The following is a 21,280-nucleotide window of genomic DNA, read 5'->3' on the forward strand; positions in this document are numbered from 1 at the left end:
AGAAGAGAGCTAGCCATAGCAGTTCTGGGGGGAGCCCAGGGGGCCAGGGAGGAGCAGGTGCGACCAGAGAGTTGTAGCCATCTGCCATCCCCCCTGGCCTCCACTATCCCCTCACCTCCTCACCATCCCCTGCTTTCTGGGGCCACAGGGAAACATGGGCCAAACAGTGTCTGCAGAGCCAGGATGTACAGGAGGAGTCTGGTAGATTACCACCTTTTCCCAGTAACATGCTAAGAATGCTCTACCTGGCCTTCATTAGACAGAGACCCACAAGGGTGCCCTAAGCCCACCCCTCTGGCATGCTCATGGGAAATTATGGTTTCTCAGGCAAGTGGACGTGGCTTGTTTCCTCTTACTGCCCGGAGTGGTAGCGAAAGGCTCTCTCCCAGAGAAGGTACATGGCCACTGTGGGGAGAAGCTGTGGTCTTATTTTAGGCACTGCTCCTTTAACTTGTTCTGAGCACAGTGATGGACACAAAGGCCCGGGGGGAGGGGAGGGGTCACCGCAACTCCGAGTGGCCTTGGGCCGCTCATTTGGGTGGGACAGAGACGGCCTGTGACACAAGGATATAAAGCACAGGAGTGACCTGTGAGGAGCACCCAGGGCTCAGGAATCTGGAGATCAAGTCTCCAACAACCCCTTCACTTCAAGAGCTTTTCTTCCCCGACCGCCCGCCCAGCCCCCAGGCTCTTCCTCTGTGGCTGAAACCTCAACGGCCAGTTTCTCCACTTGGGAGCTCTCCAGGAGCGTGCTCACCTACTGCTAACTGGGCCTGGATCCACCCGGGAGTGAGCCTGAGGGGTCGGTGTCAGGTGGGACGAGGAGCCTTGCAGCTCCTCGGAAAGAGCTGGGCAGGGGTCTCATTCCTCTGCCTTCTTCACCGAGGAGCAGGGAAACCCACGACTCCGCTCTTGCTGCAAACCCCAGCTTGCCTTCCATCTGGACACGCCCAGAGGACTGGCCCTCCCGCCCTCTACCGCCCAAGGGTGGGCCCTCAGCTCCACCTGTGGGGGCGGGGGTGTCAAGTGGGGCTAACAAAGAGGGGCACAGAGCCACACTGCAGCTAGTTGAGCAAGAGCCTGATCTGTTTATTCCTGCGTGTTTTCCAGAGGGTAGTTACCATAGCAACTCCTTTGTCCAGGGACACACGCGAGACAGAGCACCTCGGAGGCACACCTTTTATGAGAAGCACGTTCCACGCCCGGCCGTCTGGCACACATCTGGTGGCAGAGAGCTGGGGTGCTTTAAGCAGCCCAGAAAGATGGAGACTGCATCTGACAGTGAAGAAAGGCAGGAACCCAGAGCACGAGCTCAGCCATTGCCAGGTCTTCAGGAGTGCCCACCCTCTCGTCATCAGGCCCGTTTTGGCATCAGCCATCACAGGGGCTTTCCTGGCCGGGAGAGGGCTGCCTGCTGCCGAGGGAGAGGGGAGGTGGGCGACACCAGCTGCTCGGCAGGACAGAACAGTTCCCCTCGGCTCTGGACGGGGAGAGGGTGCTGGCTGTGAGGAACGGGGGCAGGGCACAGGCCCCCTCCAAGGAATTTCCTCATTCACTTCCCTTCCTAGTAACTGATCCTCACCTCTGCGAATGACAGCAACGGCAGGGTCATAGAAGCCCCAGGCTCAGGGTTGTACACAGTTCCTGCCACCGCCCCACCCCACACACCCGGTGGGAAGGGCCCACAGGGCCACAAGCAAGGGGGCAGCCCCCTGGGAAAGCCAGAGCCAGCTTCAGCTATGCCTCCACTTGCATGGAACCCATGCCTTCCTGCAAGGGAGGGCTTCTTACACCTGATTCATCTTGAATTTTGGAAGGTTTTATGCATCTCTTAACACCTGCCTGGATTAAGGGAAAAGGATTCTGGGAAAGAGAATCGGGAAAGCACCACACCTACAGACGCAAGTCCTTTTCATGGTTTCCAGAGCTCAGTGCTTGGTTGGATTCTCCCTTGGAGGGAGCTTTCAGGAGCCACAGCCCTAGGGGCTACAACCAAAACAAATGGAATCTGCAAGAAACCACAGGAGGAAACTGGGCAAGAGCAGTTAGGAAAGAAGAAACAGACCCCTCACCAGGTTCTCCACCGGCTCAAGCCAAGTCTTCCTGGCCAGCGACAGGAATAGTTTTGTTACCAATGACCAACAGTGGACAGGTTTGGGGTCCAGAGCACTTGGGGTCAGCTCTGGAGAGGACTCTAAGTGTGGGAAGGTTCCCAATGATAAACTGCACGGGGACAAACTGAATGATGAGCAACACTGGCCAGCTTATGAGCTATTTCTTTTTTTAAGATCTTTTTTAAGATCTAACTTGCAAAACACCCAAATATCTCTGGTTCCCACTCCTGGCCAGGGCCAGTCCGGCAAGTAGGGAGCAACTGGATCCATTATCTGTAGTGACCGGGGCCAGCGAGGCAACCTTATTCTCTCCTCCGAGCAGCAAGCACTACCGAGACACCCCTGGACCCACCATTCCCCAGGCCCACGGAGCATGATTGCTTGAAGGCCGCTTGACAAAATGCCCACAGCCGTGAATAATGGCATTACTTGGAAGCGTTTTCAGCTACAGACCAGCTGTCTGAACGTGAATACCTTTGACAGGTCTCCTTTCCAAGTTCACCCAGAGACCAGAGGCTTAGAGTCTCCCTCCCCCGCCCACCCCAAACATCTTGAACTGAACCATATCTGTTGTATGGAAGCATTCCGTCTATCTTCCTTGAGGGAGATGAAGTCATGGCTTACAGAATTAGATGCCTAACAGCTAACAGGTGACGTGTGGAGGCTGCGCCAAGCTCTAAACACAAACCTTGCAAAGGCAAGAGTCGGGGGGCTTCTCTGGAGCTGTTTGAAGCATCTCTGCTAACAAAAGAAAGATTGAAAATAACAACCAGAAATCAAAGGAAAGCAAATGTTCACGTAATCCCAAGGAGAAAACAGATATTTGCTATAAAGCCAACAACATGACGAGCAAACTGTTTATTGTATTTCTTTCAATGCATCGGGCTTCCATCAGCAGTTCACGGAGTTCAGAACTGTTTTACACCATTCTGGAAAGCCTTAACCCAATCAACCCCAATCGGAGAGTGATTGCTCAGAGTTTCCTGCATCCTGACTGTGCCGCACTTTCCTCCAATTCCCCCGGGGGGCCCAGAATCCACTGGCCCACATCTCACCTTTTCAGGAGATGAGCGGCAAGAGTCTGAAACCTGCCGAGCTGTCAACCTGAGGCTCCGGGGCCTCACTCATGGGCCATAGCAAAGCTCTCCAGTTGGCCTGTCCTGGGCCTCAGAGGAACCAGGGATTCCAAAGAGAATCAGAAGGTAGCATTTGTGTGTATTTGTGTGTGTGTGTGTGTGTGTGCAGGTGCAGGATACAAGGTATTTTTTAACGATAAGCCATTCTGTTGCTTTTCTGCAGATGTTCCGAGTCTGACACACACTTGACGCTTGCTGTTAAGCCCCACGTTACAGATCCCCAAGAACCTGGTCCAGCATCTGGTCCAGTCTCCCACCTTCCCCACGTCTCGCAGTAAGAGAGAAACGCGGCTTAATTGGGGAGTTTCTAAAGTAAGCTGTTTATCCGATTTCAAAGTAAAAAGTAAGTAGTTCTGCATTATACACATTAACAAAAAAGAGGATTCTTGACCAACACTACCTTCCTCTTACCCACCAACCCAGCCCAGGGCGTGAGTCCCTTCCCTTTTCTGCAAAGCTGTCCTGTGTCTTCCCCTGAGTCTCCAGCGCTTCTGCATCAGCTTACCCCCTCGGTCTGTCTTCAGTTGGGGGGTGGGGGGCAGCCACCAAGGGCGCCGTGGCAGAGCCGGGGTCTGCTGTCAGACAGCCCAGGCGTGAATCCCAGCCTGCACTTCGCTGTAGACGTGCCAATACACACCTGAGGCTGCTTTCCCTTTCTATGGAAGGGGGAGGATCATGAGTTTGCAAGTTACATGCTTACCACGGTTGGTAGGTGTCTGATACAGTTTCGGAGGCTACAACCACACACTTCATCTCTTACAAAGTACAGCAGGCTCGATTTCTAGGGGAAGAAAACTATTCTTTCTTTTCCTCCGGTTCCTCTATCAAAATAATGGGCTGGCTAAGTGGATAGATGCTCTCACGTGTGTGAGAGCCACGGGGAGGAGAAAAACAGTATAGAAAACCTGGTGTTTCCTCCCCGACAGTTTACTCTTTGCTGTTAAACTTAACAGTTTACATATGTTTGAAAAATGCACTTGAACCCGATTAACCTCGGGGCTGCCAGACTTACCTTGATAGAATGCAGCACACGGGGCGGCCCCACAGGCGTTCTCTGCCTTGGGATGGGGTCTGGGGCTTTTGTCTGACCCCCACAGGGTGTGTGCCAGGGCAGGGGCAGAACTGAAGCCAGCTGTTGAGCCAGCGCGAGTCAAGGCCCAGGAAGGAAGGGGGAAGGACGCCGTGCCTGGGGCAGGCCCAGAGAAATCTGCTCTCACCCAGGGCCTGGCTGACAGCTGAGCAGGACCCTCTGCCCTGCCACACACTCCCTTTCAAGGACTGAGTTAATTCACAAGGAAATGAATAATATGTGTGTTTGTTTGGATATGGAAAATCACAGCCATTTGCTCTTAATTCATCGCGGGAAGGGATGAACATTCAGAGAGGTCTGCTGAAATGAAATGATTTGAAGAGTGTAATGTAAAGAGGAAACTCATTTAAAGAGCCCTGACACGGTGCCATTTCCCAGATGGACTTTTAAAGAGGAAAACAAGGAGAAAGGTGCATATGGCGGGCTGCCCTGTGTCCGGGGGCAGAGGAAACGCCTGTCCTCCACACTCGTGAGATGGGGCGCCCTGGGGACTCCTCTGAGTGGAATCGGGAACTCCATCAGAGGGAGACACTTTACCCTCTTTGGTGCTGTTTACCTTGTGCACAATTTAGCTTTTCAAAATGTAAAATGAAAACGCAGTGTAAACGAGAAGAGACAACTATGGTATATGCCCCCTATCTTCGAGACCCCATATCACCCTCCTGCCCTGACATCTGTCCCCACCTGCCTAATCCTGCTTCTCACAAGAGTTCTGAGCATGTGGACTTTTTAGGTTCTTTCCATGACTGTTTTTAGAGCAGTATGAGTGTGCCATAGCAGAGGAGGCTCTGGCCCTGTGTGCTCAAATGGATTCCCGAGGCTGAGGGCCACGAGTCAGATGCAAGTTGCGTCACCCAGGATTCTACCCCCTCTTTCCTAAGCCGGGGGCGGGGGGATGAAGGGACATCAGGCAAAAGCTCCTGGCCCTTCAGTCCACCCTCAGTGCCACTGAGCCATAAAATCTCCTCATGGCGGACAGGGCACTGCCCTCCCCTCTCCAAGGACTCTGTGGCTCCTCTTTCCCCCAGAACCTCACTTGTCCTGCTGCTGATACAGCCAGTACCCCCGACACTGACCAGGCTGCCCTTCTCTCTAGTCAATGGCCACCAGCCCTCTTGTGCTCAAACCCATCTCCTTCCTGTCAGTGACTCCTTGTCTCTCCAGGCCCATCCCTGCACGACCCCTGTCCCCTCTGCCCAGGCCAGACCCCAAGACCGTCTCCAGCCCTTGCACGTCACCTGCAACTGCTCAGGGCCTGCCCCTCTCAGGAAGCTTTGCCTCCTCGGCCAAGCTGTGGCTCCACTGAGGACCCAAGCCAGCCTTCCAGGACTGGGCACATACCATCCTCCTGCAATGTCCACTGGAGACACAGGAGATGCAAAGTGGACCTAGGATCCCTGAGCCCCGCCCCCGCCCCCCCCCCCCAGCTCTCCTGGTAACCGCTAAGGTCCGTGCTCCAGAGGAGAGCCTGCAGGGGGCGCTCTTCTCGAGATGGGTTACTATGTGAGTGGCCTTGCAGAGGTTACTTAGACTCTAAGCCCTAGTTTCCTTCTGGGGCTTAAAATAGGCAGTTTGAGGATTCCGTGAGTTACCAAATGTAAAGCACATAGTAAGGGCTCACTAATAAGACAGATGCTTCATTACTTATACCGGTCTGCCTCTGACTAGTACTCAAAGGACTGGCCCCCTTGCCCCCAAAACTTACATAACCACAGGCCACAATCTCCATCTGGAATAGGGACCGCCAGGGCCTGGGGTGGAGGTGGAAGGGCAGGGAAACCGATGCTGCTCAAGGTAAGTGTCCTCATTTTCTGATGCTGACTTTCAGCAGTCAATCCCCAGATTTACAGAAGCAGCATATAAATGTTTACCAAAGACTACCTCAGTTACCAATTACCACAAGGAGCATCCATCAGGATAGCCATGGCAAGGGAAGCCTGCGATTAGCCTTTTCTAGAGGCCCTGGATTCCCACAGAGTTCCCACCATCCTGCAGACAAGGCATGTGAGCTCTGGCAGAACAAGAGCCTCCTTCTAAGGCAGACAACATTTCTAAATGTCTTCTATAAAGGCCACTCTACACACGTTTCCCTGTGTACATGGGAATGACAGCCATCCCGCCGGACGACCCATCAGCATCGGGCACCACCACAGGCCTCTGATGTACCAGGTAGCACATGCCTCTTGGCCACCAGACGGAAGGCACTTGCCTAAAAAGGAAGGTGGGATGTGAAGTGAAGGAGGAAAGACATCAAGGAAGGGGAGGTGGGAGCCAGGGTCAGAGCTGAAGGCGGGCTGAGCAGCCTGGCAAGTCCAAGCCGAGGCTGTGTTATATCTTCTTGGCAACCAGCACGGAAGGGGGAGGTGGGGAGAGACAGAGAGATGGGGGGAGGCTGACTGTGGCTAATACCCTTTGGGTCTGACTTCTTGCTATGACATATTTATAGCTCTGAGGAGTGGCTTTTTGCTTTCACCATGTTTTATTCTGGGTTGACTAGACATAGAAGCCTTCAGGCAGGCAAAGAAAGCAAGAGGACTATAAATATGTTTTATTAGTTGATATCTTTCTGTTAAAATACCAGCAAGAGAGAAGATATTTGTAGAATTCTCATCTATTCCTTCTCCTCTCAGTAAGTAAGTAGTTCTTTAAAACCATTCCTGCTGGTCATCCACAGAGAGACCCTGGGGCACAGCTCGCACCCCTCCTGGGATGCTGCGATTTAAATCAGGTGGGTAGCTCCTGGCTTCCTCTCCTTTTCAAGGTATAGGTGAGACATCCTCAGTGGCTTTGGTGACAGAGGTGAAAGAGCAACCCTTGATAAAGTTCCCACGCCTTCCTGTTTGCCGCCCACTCGCATCCTGCCACTTGCCTCTCCTCGGGCAGGTCTGGCCATGCCCCGGTGTCATTAGCATAACCCTAATTCTGCTTCATTGAAAAATCCAGGGGTCTAGGTCAGCTCCCATCTCATCAACGTCCTGGCCGCATCTGACATTACCAACATTCCATCCTCCTGAAATTCATCACCCTCTAACTAGTCTTCTGATCCTTCAGTGAAAAACTATTTACGAAGCAGCTGCACAACGTGAGCCCTCGTGCTGGCAGCTGAGCTCACGGTGATGAGGGAGAAGTGGGGAAGGCATGTTCCCAGCCCTGGGGTCGTGAATATGGCCTCCGATAGGTCAGACCCATCGCAGGCACTCACTACAAATCTGTTGAAATGAACACTGATTCTTTCGATCCTCAGCATGGCACCTTGCACCTGGCCAGAGCCTGGTAACTCTTTCACAAATAGGTCATTACAGATGGATCACTAAATGAGTAAACCAAGCCCTGAAGCATTCAGACCATGACTGAGGATGGAAGTGCAGGCACGTTCTCCAAGGCACTGGCCTGGTTTCATGTATTAGCCAACGCTCAGGCTCCGTGGCAGGCAGTGTGAACTATAAAGACTATAAAGCAGTCATCCCAGGGGAAGGCAGCCCCATGAGGGCCTAGAGTCCAGGCAGGCCTCCCCTCACAGTCTCAAGTCAGGTCTTAGGGTTGGCAGAGAGGGCTGGAAGCTCTGGGGAGATGTTCGGGGCAGATCAGCAACCCTCAGTTTCTCTCAACCAAGATTTGGGCTCAAATATAAATGTCAGTCTCTGCATATCACATGTAACCATTACCCTGATTAATTATTTCTTGGCATTTCATTTTTAAGATTTATTTTGAAATGAAAAGGGAGAAGGAAAATATCTTTAGAAAGATACAGAACATACATAAGAAGCTAATAACACTGTCTCCTGGGAGAACTGGGTAGGAAAAAGAGCAGGAAGGGAAATGCAGGTCTTACTGTATGTCCTGTGGGGAGATGTGGGTTTTGCCATTGGTATATATCACTTACTAAAGAAAATAATTAAAGACAATGAAAGACCCACAAGATATGAGAAACATAATGTAACTAGGTAGACCGATGAAACAGAAAATAAAGTCCAGAAATAGTCCTAAGTATATCTAGAAATCTCATGTATGGTAAAGGTAGCATTTCAGGTCACCAGGGAAAAGATGGGACAGTTGGCTGTGCTGAGAAAACTGGGTAACCATCGGGAACAAAAGTCAGTCAACCCCTATCTCACACTATGTATCAGCATTAATTTAAAATGGATCAAAGTAAAAATGTAAAAAACTTAAACCATAAAAATACTGAGCAAAAGCATAAGGGAATTCCTTTGTAATCTTGGAGAGAAGTAGACTTTCTGAACAATGATTCAAAATCTGGCAGAAATAGATAATAAAAGACTGCCATTATTAGGATTATTCAGATAAACTTGGTAATTATTCCACAATGTATATGGATATCAAATCATCAGGTTGTACACTTTTTTAATATATACAGTTATATGTGTCATTTATTCCTTAATAAAACTGAAAAAAGCAAATTATTAAATAAATGTTATTATGCATAACATACTTAAAGAAAATTTTGAAAATGAAGAGAAAACAAGAAGTTATAAAGACCAACCAAGCAGATTTTTAAAAAACCCAACAGGACTTCTAGAAATAAAAGTTTCAAAGCTGAAATAAGAAACTCATTGACTGGGGGCACCTGAGTGGCTCAGTCAGTTGAGCGTCCGACTCTTGATTTTGGCTCAGGTCATGATCTCAAAGTCAGGAGATCCAGCAGCAAGTTGGGCTCCATGCTGGGTGTGGAGCCTGCTTAAGATTCTCTCTCTCTCTCTCTCTCTCTCCCTCTGCCCCTCCCTGCTGCAACTCAGGTGCATGCACAGCATTCTCTCTCTCAAAAAAAAAATCAGGGACTGAATTAAATAGCATATAAGATATGGCTGAAGAGAGAATTAGTAAATGGGGAGATAGTTCTAGAAGACAGAGCGGAAATAATTATTCACAAATAGTTCTGCAAGACAGAAATGAAAACTATAAATGAGATGAACAGATATGGAAAAAAAATGAGACACTAACAAATGTTTAATTTGTGTTTTATAAGGAGAAAGAGCCTAGAATAGAGACACTGAAGAATTAACAGCTAAAAACTTTATAGATGTGATAGAAGCATGTTCAGGGGCACCTGGGTGGCTCAGTCAGTTGAGCGTCTGCCTTTGGCTCAGTCATGATTTCAGGGTCCTGGGATCAAGCCCTGCATTGGGCTCCCTGCTCAGCGGAGAGCCTGCTTCTCCCTCTCCTTTTGCCTCTCCCCTGCTGTGCTCTCTCAAATAAATAAATAAAATCTTAAAAAAATAAAAATAAAAGAAGCATGTTCAAAACCACAGCCTGAGAAAATTTATCACCAAAAGACCTCACGAAATGAAATTCTAAACGATGTACTTCAGTCACAAGTAAAATGATCCCAGATGGAAGGCCTGAGATGAAAGAGGCACACTTAGTTCGGGGCATACCTTTTTCCTTGCCTGAATCCAGAAACAAGTTTGGTCTTGCTGTGGGCTTTTCCACTGGCCCTAGCGAAAACAGAACCCTTGCTAGGGAACTTGCCAGTGCATCTGCAGACCCCAGTGGCAGAAATGAAAGTGGCATGGGACTCTTCGCGGGGAAACTGTGAAGCAACAGGGAGCCTCCCTGACCACTGGGCATTCCCAGGCAACGCAACGCATCTTCAACGGAACAGAGAGGACGGAGCATCTGGACATCCACATGCAAAGAAGTGAATCTAGACACAGACCTCACATCCTTTGCAAAAATTAACTCAAAATGGATCACAGACCTAAATGTAAAACACTAAACTATAAAACACCTAGAAGATAACATAGGAGAAAATCTGCATGACCTCGGGTTTGGTGACGAGGTTTTAGATACAACACCAAAGGAGCAAAACATGATACGCTAGACTTCATTACAATCACAAACCTCAGCTCTGTGAAAGACACTGTTAAGAGAATAAGAAGACCAGTCACAGACTGGGAGAAAATGATTGCAAAAGAAAGCAATGAGGCCTTTCCCTTCTCTGAGCCCAGTGACACAGTCCACACCCCAGCCCCGAGAAAGCAGGGGAAGCGAGGCCACCGTTCCACAAAGTGGGCCCAGGTCACGCTGACACTCTCGTGGACCCCCTCATGGACTCTTCGGAAGGCCTGGGTGGTGGACAGATAAGAACTCAGTGTTTGTGCCCCACGGCAGGTGCACGCACCCCTGCTGTGCTACCCCCTCCACATCTGGGGTGGGGTCAGCGAAGCCCTGGGAATGCCACCCCTCCCCTCGGTGGTTTCCGGGCTCTCTCCTCCAGCCCTGAGGCCTGCGCCACCTGGGACTGCTCGCTGGCTGGCCATCCAACACGACGTGATGAGGGAAAGGTCAAAGGAGTGTTGTGATAAACTGCTTCTTCAAGCACTCCTCAGACGTCTCCCTGCCCCAGAATCATCTATTCCCCTGGCAGGCAGAGGGACGACTGCCCGTGAAGCATGGGGGGGAGCCCCTCCCCAATTACCCTGCGATTTGCTTTGCAAGATGATATGCGGTGATGATTTTCTGTGGCTATCAGTGAAGACCAACAATAGCCCATATTAATAAAAACAAACAACTGGGCTAAACTCTAACTCCCTTTCATGCACGTACACACAAAAGGCACTCAGTGCCAGCAGCTACCTCTGGGCGGTGGGACCATTAGTTTCTTACATTTTTAAACACAAATTGTTCATATAACCTGAAACAGGAATACGCATTTAAATACTGTCTGCATGCACTGGGTATCTAGCACATTAGTTCCAACTTCAGGGTTTCCAACTTTTTTCTAGTCGCAGCCCTCTGGCTCATTAAAATCCCTAGTCCTCCCTTTCGTGTGTGTGTGTGTGTGTGTGTGTGCACGCGTGCGTGTCAGAATGTGTGTATGGTTTGTTTAGGAATATGAAGCTGGTAAAGGGCTCTGCAGACCAGTGAGCACTGTGGGGTGCTGAGAGCCCCAGGGCAGCATGGGTGCCCAAGAAGGTGCTTGCAAGAGCTAGCTGGGTCTTGGCCTGAAGTGTTAGCCTAAGATAGGGGTGGTCAGGCAAATAAGCCAGAGATACAGGAGGAACTCAGGGGGCCTCCGACCATCAGGGAGCCAACCTGACTGTCCTTCTCTTCCTGCCCTATTTTTAGCTGTATGAGTACAGGACACACTCAGGTGTCCTGGATAGGAAAGTGGTAAAGAGGCCAGGGAAGTGACAGAGCCAAGTGCAGGTTCTGCCTACCCCAACCTGCCAAGCTTGTTGGGTCCTTGCCCAGGCCAGAAACACCGAATGCGATGGGTGTTTGCTGAAACAAGTATGTAACAGGGTGTGCTGCTGACGGGGAGGGCTCCCCTTCCCGCACTTAGAAGAGACACGGAGGGCCCGGAGTGCAGCCCAACCCCTAACACCAAAGGGATATGCAACATCTGACCCCGGCCCAGTTATGGATCAGAAATCAAGCAAGCTGAAACTCGGGGAGAGGATGATCATTTCGTCAGCCAAACCAGACAGCAAGGTATATTCTTAAGAGTCATCCCTTTTCCTTGAGCTTTTATTGTAGGACACAGTCAGGCACAAGGGCCAGGCCCCATTTAGTCTGCAAAGTGGCCGTAAGGTCACCCAGGGGACCGTTTGTTCCCCAGGTCAGGAGCTGGTCCTGTGAACGTTACCACAGCAGCTTCCCATTACAGCATCTGGCGGGCGAAGGTGCCAGGTGCTGCTTTGAAGAGGGGGAGGCTCTGGTCCCTGACAAGACCAGGAGAGGGATGACCAGGTGTGAAACGTGAGCGCTGGGAGGGGCAGGGCCTGGGAAAATGTAAGCAGTCGGAGATGAAGAATACAAAAATCCGGGGCGCCTGGGTGGCTCACTCAGTTAGGAGACTGACTCTTGGTTTCAGCTCAGGTCGAGATCTCAGGGTATGAGATCGAGCCCCGAGTAAGGCTCTGGGCTTATCGCAGAGTCCACTTGGGACTCTCTCTCCCTCTCCCTCTGGCCCTCCCCCGCCCTCCCCCACCCTCCCGTTCTCTCTCCGTCTCTCTCCCTTCCCCACTCTCTGAAATAGATCATTTTTTAAAAAAAGAAAAGAATACAAAAATCCAGAGGTCTTCATCATTTTGTAGATTAGATCCAAAGAAGACAGGAAAAAAAAAAATTTCTAGCCACAGCCTTACCTTGTAAGAGGTAGAAATGCAATCCTCCAACACTGGGTTTTTAAATGGATCAAAATTTAGGTACCCCAAATCAGTGGCTATCTTGGGAGGGTCTATACTTATCACAAGGTATCAACATTCAGTCTTGAGAGCTTTCCATCCTCCCTAATGTTGAGAAACCCTCTGAGAGTGGATTAGATTTTTGCAAACAAGCGTTAAGTACTAGGAGGTTAAGTTGGTAGAATAAGGTTTGTGATCAGGCTATGGGATAGGGTTTCTGTACCAAAAAAAAAAAAAAAAAAAAGATGTCACTGCACATCTTTTTGGATTTGACGAACAGGAGCCAGGCCTGCTCTCTCCGGGGGTTGGGTAAAATGGCTCCAAAGGTGCTTCTTTTCCAGGAAGTAAGTTCCTTGGGCAGGGATTTTTGTCTGGCACCTGAGTGTCTTGCACAGGGCCTGGGGTCTGGTAGGCCATCCCCGAATTAATACCTGAGCAACTCAGCTTAGTAGAATACGTGCTAGGAGCTTCCCGAGACACCACTGCACCTAGCAAATGTTGAGGCACCTTCTGTGCATCAGGCCCCTCAGAGCCAAGCTTTGCATCTCAATGTCACAAAAACCAAAGCCTGCTCTTGGTGGGACCTTTTGGTTTTATTTCTTCACTTAGCCTGCCTCACAGTGCTGTTTGTTATGGGTGTAAGCCATACCAGGGTCCCCTACACTGCACTGTGCAGGGTGTTTTAAAGTGTTCCTTAAAGGACTTTCGTGATAAAAGTTTGGGAACCACTATCAATCACAGTTCCTTCCCGTGGGGATTCACAGTGACACCAACATGTTCAAGAGTCCTGCAGTAAACACAGCTACTTCTTGGTGGTTCCCACACTAAAACAAATTCCTTCCCTGACAAATTCATCTGAGGAACTCATGTATCCATCTCAAAGGAGGGGATGTGAATCTAGCCATCTCCCTATCTCAGCCACCGAGCTGTGTTTTTTGGTGGAATACCTCTTAAATTTCATCATACACTTAGGTTCTGCTAAACTCAGAACAGTGCTGACCCACAGTGCCTTGACCCATGACTTAAGACCAACAAATCAGGGATGCCTGGGTGGCTCGGTTGGTTAAACATCCGACTCTTGATTTCGGCTCAGGTCATGATCTCGGCTCAGGTCATGATCTCAGGGTCCTGAGATCAAGCCCCATGTCAGGCTCCATGCTCAGTATGGACTCCACTTGCGATTCTTTCTTCCACCCTCTCCCTCCCCTTCTGCTCCTCACCCCCGCCCCCACACCTTGTGCTCTCTCTCTCTCTCTCTAAAATAAATAAATAAGTGAAATCTTAAAAAAAAAAAAGACCAACAAATCACAAGGGTGCTTGCTCTCTGCTCTTCCGCACAGTTTCCAGTTACCACCCCTCCTCCCAACTGTAGGACTCAAGCACGTTTAACTTCTCCCTTCGTCTGCCCTATTCCTTTATTGGTCTCTGGGCTGGTGTGTCCCCAACATGAATGGACATTTCACTGGGGCAAAAGCCATAGCACATGTTGCTCATCTCATGTCTCACACCTATACCTTCCAACAGTGCTATGCTGGGCGCAGGAGAGAGATTCCAACCTGACTCAAGTCAAGTTCCCTTTTCCCTTAAATGTTATCATTTAGATGTCATGGAAGAGACAAGTACCACAGTACCATGGGGGCGAAAATGATGGCTGGGCAGGGGCTGCCCTGACTGCCTCAGTTTCCATGCGGTAACACTTCCACCTACCATGTGTTGCAGGGTTGGTATGAATGCTGGTTAAGTGCTTTAGGTGCAGTCAGTCTTCCTGGTGTAGAATGGAGCAAGGCCCAGCTGGTCCTGGCCACTGAGAGGACGCGTGGACAGCGTCACATTCCCTAGGAAGAGCTCCAGAGAGAGGCCAGCTGGGAGGCAGAGCCAGGCACAGGCAGATGTGGGGAAGGAGCTGTCTGGTGGCCAGGCCCAAGCTTGTTCCAGATGTTGTCTTTTCGTCTTAAGTACAGCAGGTGATTGGGCTCTGGACCCAAGAGGAGAAACAGAGGCCAAATTCACATTTCAGAGCAAGATGCAAGGCTACAACCTCCTCCCCACATCTACTCTAGCCTGCAGCAGGCCGTAAGGAGGAGAACCCTTGTGGTCCCTCACCCCTGAAAACATGCTCTGCACGGTGGGGGTGGGGGGGGTGTCACTGGGCTCCGATGGCCTGTGGCCTGAAGGGCCCCTGTTGGCCACTCTTAATGCTGGTGCGGCCTCAGCTCTGGCATGCTCAGCTCCTGGCTAACTGAAACATCCTTCAAGAAGCTGTCCATGCATGTGCCAGGTATCAGGATAGAAGGGGCTGCCAACGTCAGACAGAAGAGTTTGGTAACAGGACATCTTGGTGCTGAGGCTGGTACAGGCTTTAGGAGGAGGAGTTAAGTGCCACTTGAAACAAACCAGGGAGAGGAAGAGCTGAAGCTGCCGAGGCATTCTGCAGGTGCCAGCGAGGCTCGGTGGGCTGTGGGCCGCTGAAGGACGACATGCACGAAGGGGCAGTGACTGCCCCCGTCACCACCCCCAAGGAAAGTAACCTCAGCTGCCAGAAGAGGGGTACTAGGGACTTCCTCCTCTGTGCCTTAACCCCACTGCTAAGGGTTAGATTTGGGCCCTTACGCTGTGTGCGTGTGGGATGAGCGCTTCCCCTGCGTCCCCTCACTGCAGCGTCTATAACCCTACGGGACGGTCACTACTAGCCCCATTGTACAGGTAATCAAACTGCAGCCCAGAAATGTGAGCGACTGGCCCGAGGCCACAATTATGGAACTGTGGACACCTAGGTCCACATCTTCACCGTCTAGCTCTACTGCCTCTACGTGACAGCCACTGAATATTGTGGCATCCCACCTGGTCCCTAGGGCTGGCCACCGAAGAAATGTCACCTCCCTGCTCCACAGCCACCTAGTCCCAGAAGGACCCTGGTAGCTCAGCTGTCCCATTAGCAACCTCATCCAGACCCCTCATCTCTCCGCTGGGGCTTGCTGAAGGCGGAGGCCTGGCCCAGCCACGTCAAAGGGCATCAGGTGGCACACCTCCATCACCGGGCCTGCAACTCTGTGCACCACCTGTGAGAGTCTGAACACAATCCCTCTACGGGGCCCTTCGGGTGACAGCAAGACAAGCAGGGGGGCTTTGGTTAACAAGCCTCCTCCGCCTAACACAAAGCTACAGCACCGCCTGCTTCCTGCCTGTACCTGTCCTGGACAGAAAGCTCCCTGGGGAGAGGAAAGGTCTTGCTTGGGCTTCTATCCCAGGACCAGATACATGTTCAGTGAGGACCTGCTGAATGGCTGGGACTTGGCTCACACACCTCACGCTACAGCACCATGTCTGCGCCACATCCTTGCGAGGCCCTGAGCTGCTCGAGGGCTGGTGCCTGGGCTTCTCCCTCGTTGCCCATCTTCCCCAAGCTCTGGGGTAAGGCTGGCACCCAGCCGGCTCCTGGAGCACAGGTGCGTGCCTGGCACAGCCCCACTGACAGCTCTCACAGGGCTGACGGGCCCCAACTCCTTCGCCAGGTCACGGCCGAGAGCTCCTCCTCACAGAAGCCTTCCTGAGCCAGTTCCTCTCCAGAAGCCCCGGCGTCCGGGCCGCTGCTTTGGCCGGCTCATGCTCTCCACGGCATCTGTCATGGGCAGTAACCATCTGGGTTGGTTGGCTCTTTCTCCCAGCCCAGAGCATGAGCGGCACAGAACAGAGACCAATTCTGCTGCAATCACGCTTATGTTCTCGTACAGAGCCTAGCATGGTGCCTGGTACACAGCAGGTGCTCAACAGTTTGTGGAACGAATGAGAAAGTGTCTTCAGGGAAGCAAAATCAAAGAGCAGAGCAGAAAGAGGGACTGTCCACCTTTCCTTCTCACTCGTGGAACAAAACCAAAGTTCTGAGTGGGCAAACACTCAGAACTTCCAAATGGTCACATGCTGTCACATCCCAGCCCAAGGTGCTTAGGGCTGGTCAGTCAGTGTGGGCTCACAGCGCTGTTCTGAGGGGTGGAACAGAGCAGTGTTTTCACCGGACATGGCCCCCGAGCCCAGCTACTACCCGATCTGGCAACAGGGCACAAGTGACCACAGCAGTGACTGAGCACAGCACTCATGTCTCAGGATGTTCCTGAAGTGTCCGTCATGTGGGCTGGGCACCACGGTGGGGGCAGGCATAGGGCAATGGTCAAGCCAATGACAGCACTGCATGCATGCAGACAAAATGGCTCAGATTCCAGCTCTGCTGGTAGAACTTGGTAAAACGTAAAAATATATATTATTCTTAACATACAGGGGTTAACATGGCTGACAGTTGAGCAAAAATTTGCCTTGAGCTACTGTCCAGCACTAGTGATGGGCTGCCCTGACCATTCCCACACCCCTCCGTGACCATTACCGTACACCCATGAGAGCTGGGGAGAGGCACGATGGGTGCGGGTGCAAACAGAATCAAAGTCCATGAGAATGGGCCCGCTGACCTCAAACTCATGAGCACTGTGCTCAGTTCCAGAGCCAGCCAGGCACAGACGAGGAAAACGTCCAGATTTTCTGTGTGGCACACACAGTAATTGCCTCAGATATGTTGGAGCGATGGTATCCCCTCACCCCCACGCCACACCCTGCAAACTAAAAAACAGAAACTTGATGGAAGAAATGAAACTGATGTGGTACTTGACCTAATGGTAGTGGACATCCCAGTGACAAGGACATCACGGCATTCGGGAACCAGGAATCACGGCACATCAGCTTCCCCATCATGCTCAAACAAAGCCCTTTGGGTGTCACAGCAGCCTGGAGTTGGTGGAGCACGGGCTATGTCAACATTTGAGTTGAAAGGAAATTGGGGCCCAGAGAGGTTAAGTGAATCACTCTAGGTCACACAGCACGTAAACTGGCAAGCCAGAACGAAGCAATGTCCTCCGCTTCCTATCTAGTAACTTCTCCCCTGACTGCCAATGTTCTACATGGCTTTCCTGGGTGTGTCATAAGCTCTGGGCCTCTGGTTCCTCATCTGTAGAAGGAGAAGAATCATGCCTCGCTCATGCTACACCTCTAAGAGTCTCTGAGAAGCAGGGGGTTAAATGTCCCAGAAGTGCAAATGCCTCCCAACTACAAGCCACCAATGACTTCTCGTGCCTAGGTGCTTTCAAAAGAATACAACAACTTCATGTCCCTCATGATGGTGTTCTTTATGGAGGAACCCTTGATCTTGCCTCACTGAGAGACAGGAGAGCAAGAAGTGATCCAGCTGTCCTGCTGCCTATTACCACTTCGGAAGAGGCACCTTATCTTGCTGAGTCTCCCTGTCTGGCTGCAAGAATGGAGGGGGCCCTTCCTGCCACATACCCTGAGGTGCACAGAGCACTAAGACGTAAAAGCGTTACAACGGCCCAGCAGGATCTGGGTCCCTTCTCTACTCCCTACTTGGCCATATGCCACCCCAGGCAAGTTCTCCTATGCTTTTAGGCTGGTTTTCTCATCACTACAAATGGGGGTGACATCCCTGCCCACGTGGGTTCCCACAGTGGCCATGGAGCCACCAGTGAGACCAGTAAGGTTATTTTCGGGAAAAGGACCACCTCCCCCTTCCCGAAGAGAGAGCTGATTTCGAGATTGGGGCTAGGGAAATTCAGGGTGAGACTAGAACACCTCATTGTGGGGGAAAGCAAGAAAATGTGTAAGAATGGAAGAGGCCATCGCAAAGGACAGCAGAACCGGCTTGAATGTCAAACGTGAGATAATGTGAGCAGCGTACTGAATAATGATGTCATAGTGTATAACTCATTAAATTAAGCCCATGAAGTAACATTTCGAATACAAAAAACAGAAAGAGGAAAAGGGCAGATGAAAAGTAAGTTCTTTACAGAAGAGTGCCAACTAATACACGCAGAAGAGATGACAGAAGTAGAAAAATCACTCTTTTGTAACCACTGTAGTAGTAACAGATTCGGGTAGGATCATCCAGGAATGCCAAAGCCACTGGGTGAAGGCTGTGCAGAAATCCAGCAGATACCACCTCAACCATATGACCCGAGTGAATCACCAATGGCAGGACAAACCCACATCACATGCCTCCTGGCATGATACTAGACAAGGACGCAACGGCACTTAGGCAATCCCCCTGCCAAAACGTTTAACCCAAATCCAAGCATAGGACCAACCCAGACTGCAGGACATTCCACAACACAACTGGATGCACTCTTCAAAAATGTCCACGTCATGGAAAAGTTTTAAAAAATAAAAAAAAAAAAAAACACCAACCAGAGGAATTGTTTCAACTTAAATAAGACTAAAGAAACCTGACAACTAAAGGAAATGCAGGATCCTGAAATGGATCCTGGATCAGGAAAGAAAACCAAAAAAACTATAAATGCCAATATTGGGAGATTAAAGAAATTTCTAAATGGACTATATAACAGCCAAAAATCAATGTATAAACGTGCACACCTATGCATATGCACATACACACCCAGGTTGGGGGAAAAAAAGCCAATGGGGCTACACCAAAACAAATGATGTAATATATGGTGATTAACATAACAATAAAAAATTTAAAAAAAAAAAGCCAATGGGGCAGAACGTCAACAACCGGGGCACCTGGGTGAAAATGTTCATCGTACTACTCCTGTCACTTCTCTGCAGGTTTTGAAAAGTTTCAAAATAAAAGAAACCATGCAGATCGGATCAGTCCCTGGAAAGTGTCCGAACCACCACGATGTGAGTCCAGTGGTGTCCTCGGGGGACGTGGACCTACTCACCTGTCAGGTACTCCAGGACGGCGGCCATGTACACGGGCGCCCCCACTCCAATCCTGTACTTGGGGTGGCCTTTCTTGATGTAGCGCAGCATCCGCCCCACAGGGAAGATGACTCCCGCCTTGGCGGACCGGGAGGTTTTGGTGGACTTCTTCTTCCCACCCCGGCTTGACATGGCGGTGGCCCTGGAGGTGAATCAGTAAGCACACTGTGGAGGCAAGAGGCACAGATGTCAGGATCCTGGGGACGGGGTCCCCCCCCTTCCCTGTACTCTCTGGCCCCTAGAAGAAATGCCACCGCCTGCAGCCACTGAGTCCTCCGAGCCCAGCTGATGCACTCCGCTGGTGCACTTCGGCCCCTAAAAAGAGAACGGCGATGCTCTTCACATTTTATACCATAACATCAATTTTAGTGGCCACCTGCACTTAAAACGTTACTCTGACAATGAGTGCTCTTAAGTGCCTTGCCTTTATGGCACATGATGCAAAAAAAAAATGGGATTTCTTGACTACATCCTATACACTTGTTTAACAGTTGCATTTTCATACCCTTGAGACCAGGGTGGATAAATGTGCTGAAGCCTTCATGAAAGAAAACTATGTACCCTGCCCCCAGAATGATGTAAAGCCTGATACCTAGGCCCTCTGATGAAAGCAGCATCTCTACCTCACAATCCTTTCTCTGTTTGGGGGGGGGGGGGCAAGAACAGCTCACAGGAGTTCAGCAGATAGCTGGGCTGCAATCACAGGCCCTCAGAACACTTTCAGTCCACTAGCTAGGCCTGTCCTTAGAGAAGACGGAGAAGTACTTGTCTTTCCCTGCTCTTCCTCCCCATCCCCATCCAAAACACCACTCAAGTCCAGAGGATGCTCCGTCTCCATCAACTCTTGGAAGGCCTCTCCTGTCCACCCCGATTGTGACTGAATCCAGGTCATCATTAACCAAATGATCACAAACATCTCCTGAAGAGGTCTCCCCACCGTGGGCCCTACTCTCCAATCCACCTGGCCTCTGAGGGTGGTACATACAAGTCTGAATACTCAATGCCCCTGGTCTGAAAGCTTTCCCTGGCTGCCACAGTTCCCAAGAAAAATCAACACCCGTGGCCTGTCATGCAATGCCTCAGAAATCTAGGCTTGGCACATCCATCCAGCTTCACCCCATACCTCCGGTGGTCCAAACTTGGACACAGCGGGAGTCACACACAGCTCCTGCAAATGGCCTCCCCTGCAGGGGCTGGGCCCTTCGGCCAGGACCACCACGATCCCTCACACTTGCGTTCTGCCCTCTGCCAACCCTTCCCTGAGTGCTCAGATACAGCCACTCCATCCTCTGGGCCCCTCTGCACTTCATGCCACAATGATGTGCACATGCCCCCGTCTCTCCCGTCAGAGTGCAGGCTCTCAGAGGGCTGCCCCTGGCTGTACTCCTGGCAGAGCACCACTAAGGTCTACATGTGTGCTAAGAGCATTCAAGTTCTCAAACGTTTGCTGAGAACATTCAAGTCATTCATGCATTCACTTCAGGAGGTAGGCTGGGGAACAGGGACAGCAGGGCACAAGGCAAATGGGATCCCTGTTCTCCCAGAGCTGGTGGGGAAGAGAGAGAAGAAATAACCCTACAGTCATTTAAATGATCATCATGAAAAGCAGTGAGGGCGCTAGGAGACGGGTTGTGAAGAGGCTGAGGCCTATCCTTGGGCACCATGCAAGCATTTCCTGGCGGACATCTATGCTCAACCACTGAACCAAATGGGCAAGACTCCCATTTACTGGTAAACTGAGGTCAGGCTGTGTGGTGTGTGGGCCACTCCAGCTCCAACAGGCCATGCCTCTATGCCAGCAGGGGCCACAGAGTTAGGAGTCCTTGTTACTCTCACGCCCAACCCTATATTTGGAACACACCGCAGTCCGTACCTAACATCAGTGCGACCCCTAAGATCATCTCAGTTGTCTGCCTGACACAGATGGCCAAAACAGCAGACAGCAGAACTCTTGGGCACTCTAGCAGAATTAAGGTGGCCCTGGATAGATGCTGGGGGGTGGGGGTGGGGTAGCTA

The 21,280-nt window shown here is 50.9% G+C and overlaps 1 protein-coding gene across 6 annotated transcripts in view; it reads right to left on the reverse strand.

Annotated features, from left to right (window-relative positions):
• The window catches only part of MACROH2A1 (macroH2A.1 histone), an 85,346-nt gene that overhangs the window by 55,725 nt on the left and 8,341 nt on the right, over positions 1–21,280 (reverse strand). For all 6 annotated transcript variants that reach the window (XM_028103692.2, XM_028103688.2, XM_028103693.2 and 3 more), the window contains exon 2: positions 19,225–19,429. In XM_028103692.2, the coding sequence (XP_027959493.1) occupies positions 19,225–19,396 (172 nt within the window). In that variant the 5' untranslated portion in view covers positions 19,397–19,429. The remainder of the gene's footprint in view (positions 1–19,224; positions 19,430–21,280) is intronic.

The sequence above is a fragment of the Eumetopias jubatus genome, unplaced genomic scaffold (assembly GCF_037043125.1).
Source record: "Eumetopias jubatus isolate StellerSeaLion01/CBP00866 unplaced genomic scaffold, mEumJub1_p1.0 scaffold_5, whole genome shotgun sequence".
Lineage (NCBI taxonomy): Eukaryota > Metazoa > Chordata > Mammalia > Carnivora > Otariidae > Eumetopias > Eumetopias jubatus.